This window comes from Fulmarus glacialis, unplaced genomic scaffold, assembly GCF_000690835.1.
Source record: "Fulmarus glacialis isolate BGI_N327 unplaced genomic scaffold, ASM69083v1 scaffold33221, whole genome shotgun sequence".
NCBI classification, from domain to species: Eukaryota; Metazoa; Chordata; class Aves; order Procellariiformes; family Procellariidae; genus Fulmarus; species Fulmarus glacialis.
Genome location: NW_009192683.1, coordinates 1 through 7,584, shown reverse-complemented (window position 1 = coordinate 7,584; position 7,584 = coordinate 1). Strand labels below are relative to the sequence as shown.

At 48.8% G+C, this 7,584-nt stretch overlaps 1 protein-coding gene across 1 annotated transcript; it reads left to right on the top strand.

Annotated features, from left to right (window-relative positions):
- Nucleotides 1–3,133: 3,133 nt before the first annotated feature.
- Nucleotides 3,134–4,640, top strand: LOC104083641 (clarin-1-like; the record flags this gene model as incomplete). The annotated part of the gene is made up of 2 exons (XM_009587182.1): nucleotides 3,134–3,313; nucleotides 4,375–4,640. Coding segments are annotated over 2 exons (446 nt in total), but the record flags the coding sequence as incomplete, so codon positions are not given.
- Nucleotides 4,641–7,584: the final 2,944 nt, after the last annotated feature.

Genomic DNA, 7,584 nt, shown 5'->3' with positions numbered 1-7,584 from the left:
ATCTGCAGCGAGGCAGCGCTGAGGCATTATTACCCCCATTTTAATCGTGCTCCTGTGGATCAGGAGCAGTTAAGTGTATTTGATGATTCCTTCTAAAATACCCGTTGTTGCCAAACAAACATGAATGATTAAAAATTATTCTCTCATACTGAGTCTGATTGATTATACCCTTGTGCCCTAGCTAAGCAGGATCACAGTTTGAAATAGTAGCTAAAAAGCTGCATAAAAATATTTAAAGTATTCCTAAATTTTTGCATACGCAGTCACAGCGGCCGTTACGAGGCCGGCGCTCAGCAGAGCCTTCAGTCCGTCAGGCAGAGCTCTGCCAGGCGGCAGCCACTGACTCTAAGTGCAAAACCGCACTCGCCACTTGTGCCCTAGCTAAGCAGGATCACAGTTTGAAATAGTAGCTAAAAAGCTGCATAAAAATATTTAAAGTATTCCTAAATTTTTGCATACGCAGTCACAGCGGCCGTTACGAGGCCGGCGCTCAGCAGAGCCTTCAGTCCGTCAGGCAGAGCTCTGCCAGGCGGCAGCCACTGACTCTAAGTGCAAAACCGCACTCGCCATTTGGCTGCCGCTTCCCGCCGCTGCCATCCCGACCTGCTGCGTGGGCTCTCTGGGCAGCCACCGGGGCAAGTGACGCTGGCCAATGCAGCTGATGCGAAAGTTTCCAGCTTTCGGAAACTTAAAATTATATAGCATGTGGTGAAAACGCTGCATTAACTGTGTAACACGCAGTACTCGCACCTACCAAGCGACAGCCGCCTTACTCCCAGCTCCCCGGAGCACAGCTCTGCTGCAAGCAACCCGCATTTCACCCGCCGGCAGAGGAGAGCTGGCAGGGCACGGGGCAGCGCCAGCCTTCACAGCTGCACACTCATTTTATTTGTTCTGCCTTATTTTAGCTTGGTATCCCACTTTTTTATTTTAAGATTTCTCCATTTCCTCCCATTGATCTATCATCTCCCCTTTTTGGCCTTGGGCTTCCAGACACAAAACGTTCCATGAGTGTTTTACTTGGGGAAATACAGGGGAGAAAGTTTTGATCATATAAAATTTGCTTATTCTTTCAAAATTTCATTCAGAAAGTTAGTTGCAAATAACTCTTTGATGTAACCTTCATGAATTTCTCCTTCTTTAGTATCATATTTAGTTTTAAAAGTAATGTAAGAGATTAATGTATGTACAGAAATATATCTCTATTTTTAAGGATTTTTATCAAAAGACCAATTTTTTTTCTCCTTTCTGAAAATAGAAAGATGCCAAAGGATAGGAGGTAAGAAACCTCAGATCCTTTTAGCTGTCTGCACATCTCTTTGGCAATAACTGGATGGATTGGTGGTTTTCCACAGGGAGTCTCCGTACTATAAACAGCTTTACACGTGTCTTCCCCAGATACCATACGTTCCTGGAGCCTTGAATGTCTCCCACCAACACGCAGGGCACAACACATTCAACCTGCCAGTATGCCAGCACCGCGGCTTCGCTAATGATTTCTTGCTTCTTCATAACAAAGTGTGGACCTTTTAACTTACAGATTTATTGCTTAAGGTTTTCAGGAAAAACACACGTATTTTTAGCCAAAATTCTTTGGGTATAAACTTACCAGAACAGCACTGTCAAACCCTAACATTTGTGCACTTTGGGCACGTCAGACCTAAACAAACTGCACAGGCTACTCCAACCACACACACACGCTCCCCCGGCCGAGAGAACCTTCCACGTCACCCGCCCCGCGACCTCCTCGCTTGTCCGTACAGCCGGGACTTGAGTTCCCAGGAACTTTGTCCACCACACGTTGCCCGTGACAAGAGGCCCAGACCAAGAGGCTGGTGCGGGGCAGAGGGACCCCCGCGGGACCCCCGCGCCCAAGGGGCTGCCCGGCCTCCTCCCTGCCCACGCACCCACCCCGGGAGGGGGAGCCAGAAGAAGCATCCCTTGGGAAGGGCAGCTACCTCACCCCATCCCGGGTGCCACAAGACACACAACACACGTGGTATGGATGCTGACACAGAGTCGGGAACTTCTCATCCTCACCTGACCCCCCCTGCACTTGTATTTTGGAAAATAAGATAAATACAAGACTCCGCTGACCAGAACATCCAGTCCGAGAAACATGTTTCCTATGAATTGCTGACCGCTCCAGGCAGGGCTGGGTGTGAGAGTGACACACACAGTAATTGTGACCAAGCCCACAAGCTGATAAAGATCCAGGCAAGCAAATAAACATCAGTTGCCCTCTGTTCAGTGAATGAGCCAAGCAGGTGTAATTTCATTTCCAACCCCATGTCCCTCATGAGCATAAATGCAGAGAGTCTGTTTCTGGACTTACCGTGTCCGCTGCCTCCAAAAGCGGAGTAGATGGCCAAGCCTCCAGCCGAGGGAGGCGAGATCAGACCCCTCACACGTGCGCTGTGAGTAGCCCTTCATGCCATCCCGCAGACCGGTGCGAGGGGGACCTGCTTCCTCAAGTACAGCTTCCGATTTTTTCCTAAGGATGTGCTGTTCACGTTAAGGACCAAATAGCACCTTGGCAGGTGGTAGGCACGATACCCTCCACCTTGCATCTGCATGGTCTGGTTTCTGAGGAACACTAACCCCGAAGCCCACGCACTGCCCTGAATAGTGCCTGCAGGCGGAGAGGGGTTTGTTCTGCCTGCCAGCACAGCGGGGTGAGGGAGCAGCCGCTGAGGATGCTGCTCCGGATCAGGTCCCCAGCGTTCAGAGAGCTGGAGGTGCCGGGGGTCGCACCCTGGAGAGCCCGGCGCAGGCGGCCATGGGCAGGGTGCCGGGACCACGGAGGTGCCGTTCCGCATCCCACACCAGCTACGGCCGGGGCAGGGGGAATAATGCGCATAGGGAAATACCCTCGGGAAGGGGAGGAGAGGCTTTCCCTGGAGCTGGTCCTTCTCTCCTGGCCAGTCTACGCTTCCGAGTTTCACAAAATGCTTCTGCCTCCAAACATCCATGAAAACCTGTTTCTAGTTAATAACTTCGTTTTCATTTTTGGTTGCATTTGGAAGAGCACGATTTAAAACAATTATCACAAACCAGCGAGAAATCCCTGGCCTGACTTCTGAAACAACTTTGCCTAATATGTATAATAACATTTTGTTCATTTTGTTTTTAGTTTTTCCAGATTTGCTCAAAATTATCCCTGCAAGTATCCATGTTAGTGTCATTCTCTTCTGTACAGTACTGATCGTCTTTGCTCTGGTGGGAGCAGGTTTCTTCATGTTCAATGCTTTTGGCAGCCCTTACGAGACTCTGCACGGCCCCGTCGGGTTGTACCTCTGGAGCTTCATCGCGTGTAAGTACCACCCCACCCTTGGCCCGCCGGGCTAACGTCTGTCCATGTTTGCTACTTGTGATGACCGATTTATCGGCGTAGGAGACCATATTGAGGACTGTGGCTGCATTGACTCTAAACTGGCAACGCAAAGCTAGGCAGAAAGGCAGATGACTTTGCTGTATCAAAACATGTTTTTTCCAAATTGGAGTTAAGAGAGAAAATACCGAAGTCCTCCGCAGGGGCGGGCGGCGGGATGGGTACGGGCGAGCAGCCGCAGGGAGCCACGGCAGGCAGCCCCAGCACCTCCGGCCCTTCTGCGTACGCTGGCAGAAAAAGGGGATGGTGCCATGAGCCCCAGGGACCCGGAGCTGGGGCCACATTCCAGATGCACAGCACAGGGTCAGAACCGGGAATCATGCCAGAGGGGGGGAAAAGGGGGAAAAAAACCCAACCAAAAAAGTCGGTGATGCAACTGCTTGTATTCACCACGATGGGAGGTTTCCAGCTGAGATCACCGCTTACACCAGCAAGATTTTCTCAAGGAAGGAAGGAACTGAGCAGCAGAGAGGGAGAGACAGACCGCAACTCGCTGTAAAGTGGTCTCTGAAAAAACACTGCCAGCAGGGATAACGGAGCATCCCTGTCCCTCTGCCACTTACAGAGGGTAAAGCCCATTCTCTGAGCTGCTGGCTTGGCTGATAAGATTTACCATTACTTTACAAGGTAGTACGTATTACAATCATAATTTAACAAAGGACTTGAGTACATATTTATCTTTAAACATGCAGTTACGTTCAATGGGACAATGAGCAGCTTACAGCTGAAAAAGAGCACAGATACTCTGCTGGATCAGGGCACCAAAGCAGCCATGATAAATATTACTGGTCCTAAGCCAAATTCAATTTAAAAAGCCTATCAATTTCAATAGCCGTTGGCTTGGATTCTAAAAATAATTCCTGTTAAAGCTAAGTTACAGTGACCGTAGTAACGCTATCAATATGGCATTTGGTTGTGATGTACGTCATATGGCCTTGCTGCAGGGATTGCCGTGATGATGAGCATCTCCCCCTCCATTGCAGGTTCCTGTGGTTGCCTCATCATGATTCTCTTCTCTTCAGAAGTGACAATCCATCACCTTTCAGAGAAAATTGCTAATTTCAAAGAGGGGAGTTTTACATTCAAGACTCACAGTGAACAGTTTGCAGATTCATTCTGGATCATCCTGGTTTGCTCCCTGGTGCAATTCCTGAACACCTTGCTAATACGACTTGCTGGATTTGAATTTCCCTTTTCAAAATCAAAAGATTCAGGGACAATCACTGGAGCGGTTGACCTGATGTATTAGAATTACATAACTTAAGAACATTTCAAGCAAAGAGGTTCATCACTACTACATTCGGCAACCACCAGACGTACTAACTTGTAAATGATTAGCTCTAAAGTTAAAAAAGTGAAGGTTTCAAATAAACATCAATATGGCACATGCAGTAAACAAAAGACATGCTATTTGGTAACGTCTAGACCAAAACACCCTCTCTTTCTTGGGGTAAGACCTTCTGAAGGCATTTGCCTTTTTTCCAGTAAGTTATTTGAAAAGTAGCTGGTATGAAGAAAACTAGGAATATCAGTAGCATTGAACTGGATCTGGAAAGTAAAATAAATGGGTTGCGATAGAGGCACACACTATCACCAGCAGCGGTTTTGCCCTTTAGCCCTTCTAAAGGCGAGGATGCAGTTGTTACCACACCAGGGCAGTGGAGAACAAGGATGTCCAGAAAATCTACAGACATCAAACGAGAAAAGAAAATGCGTAGGCTTTGCTCGCAACACACATCAGGCTCCGTCTCAGAAGCACAATGCTGAGAAGGAACACAACGCTATAGCAAGTGCTTGCAGGACAAAACCCGAACACCCCAACCCACCACTAACACTTTAACCCAGCATCACATGCGTGGCAATGTCATCATGTCTGTCCACAAAGCTCTCTTTTGGGTTTTTTTAGTTTTAACAAACCAAACTGTAACTCTATGACCCTGAAGTCCCAAAAGCCCTCATTTCCCTGTGTGATCACTTTAGCTGGGGGCTTCGTGATCTTGGTTAAAAAGACACACACGGCAAAGCAGGATGCAGAGGAGATGCCAAATACTCCCTCCCGCTTGCCCAAGAGAGGCAGCCTGGCTTGGTGCTGCTGAACAACCCTCTGCAACACACCAAGGCAAAGAGCTTTTCCCGGAGCAAAGTGACAGGAAGGTAAAGCAGGCACCCTGCCCATTGCACTGCATCCTCCCAAAGCCTCACGGTCAGAACCCTGCCCAGAAAACAGCCCTGCAAACTCTCTCATCAAGCAATACAAATAAACAAAGTCAAAACCTTTGGCAAAGGGCAGCAATGGAATAATACAAGAGAGAGGCTTACAAGGCATGCTGCAGCTCAGCAGAGGCTGATGAAGAAATACATGAGGTTCTCTACCTCAAGGCATGCAGGAAGCCAGAACGCACAAACACATCAGCCCTTGCACCTTTAACTTCTGCGAGCTGGTTAAAGCAACCAGACGGCTCCTGCCGGGCACAGCCATACCAGCCCAGATCCATGCAGGTAGATCAGAGAGCTACCTCTGTGGGATTGCGTGGGTGCCCTGGAGATGAGGTGCTCCTTGCAGCACACGGGAACGACATTCAGAGCAAACAGGAGAGGAGGTGCATGGGGGGACAGCCACCACCCCAGCGGCCCATTTATCTGCAGGGGCTGCAGCTTCTGCCCAGCTGCAGGTGAGGAGCAATCCCACCAGCATCTGCCGAGTCACCTGGGCTGAAAATCAGGCCCAGGTGCCTGTTAGGACTCGCCTCTGAACACCGTATGCTTCAAGCTCTAGCAGCTTGCGAGATGACCTCACTGACTTTTATGCCATTTTTTTATACTTTTACTATGAATGGCAAAACATTGCTGGGGTTTTTGTAGGTTTGTCAGCTATACCCCTACTCCACAAACCCTTTCACAAAGCAGCTCTGCCTCCCCACGCCGTGCCGTATCTCCCCGGATTTTAACAATGTGTAAGGGCTACTGCAAGTTGCCACAACCCCCAACTTTTTTTCATCATTTCCTTCTTAATTAACATGCATATTCTTCTTAATGTTAATGTGTCTTCTTAATAATTTGTATTACATCTCATGGTATTGTTTACTGTACAGCAAATAATGAGGAGTAATATTTCATCCTTCTTGTTCCTGACGTTTCATGAAGCTGCTCTGCTGTGCAGCTCGGCAGCAGCCTTGGCCATCGGCAGTGTGCGGGGCCAGACGTGCAGGCAACTCATGTGCGTCTGTCCTGCGAAGTGATCCTTGCCAGTGCCGAAGAAGGAGCTGGCTCGTTTGTGTAAAATACGGAGTTGCCCAGACCTGCCCCTTCCCGTCCCTTTTGCTGTGCAGGAGGGAGCAGCCCCTGACTCGGGGTCCAGGCCTTTTCACGGGGGGATCGCCTCACAAGAGCCCAGCTCCACCGCTCCCCCCGCATCCCACCCCACTCACAGGCACGAGGCAGCTATTGTTTTCATTCATATCCAGTTCCTAAGGCAAACATAACAACTTCTTACTAGCAAAATAAAATTGAGACAATATTTGTGTGTTTGACCCGCTGAAAGTAACAGTTAGAGCAAGCACGACCTGCTCAGCTTGCACCCCTGGATGAGCACCAGCACGTACCCTGCGGCTCACTTGTAATCCGTGAGTCTCAGCTGAAGAAGTTTTGCCCTGTTTCATTTCTAGACTAGCATATTTCATGATTTAAAAAACAACAAAAATTGTATAGTGAGGAGAAATATATAAATATATTTTGAAGGTTCTTGAAAAATCAGATTTTTTCATATCGCAGTGAAAAGTTAGTACGCATGTGTGCCTGTATGTGTGTGCGCATGCAGTGCGCATACATATAAGTACAAATACACATATAATAAGTATATATATACAAGGGTGTGTACCAGGCTCAGACCACTGGCCCATGATGCTGGTGTAGGGGTGAACGGAGGAGCATTGTGCTGCAGATGTGGAGCTCACCGTGCTCTCTGGACCCGTACTGCACCCCACCCCTGTGACTGCCCTGAGCAGGGATCTTGGAGGTCGCGCTGCTGGCTCCCATAGCGGGCCCTTCTAAAGCATATCCACCTTAACGGGTTTTTTTGTCAAAGTTACTACCCCAAGCAGAGATCACTTATCATTTGGAAACAGCGTGAACAACAGACTTAGTCGACTTCCCTGCAACGGCACGAGCGATACGCCCGCACTGCGATCTGCGGG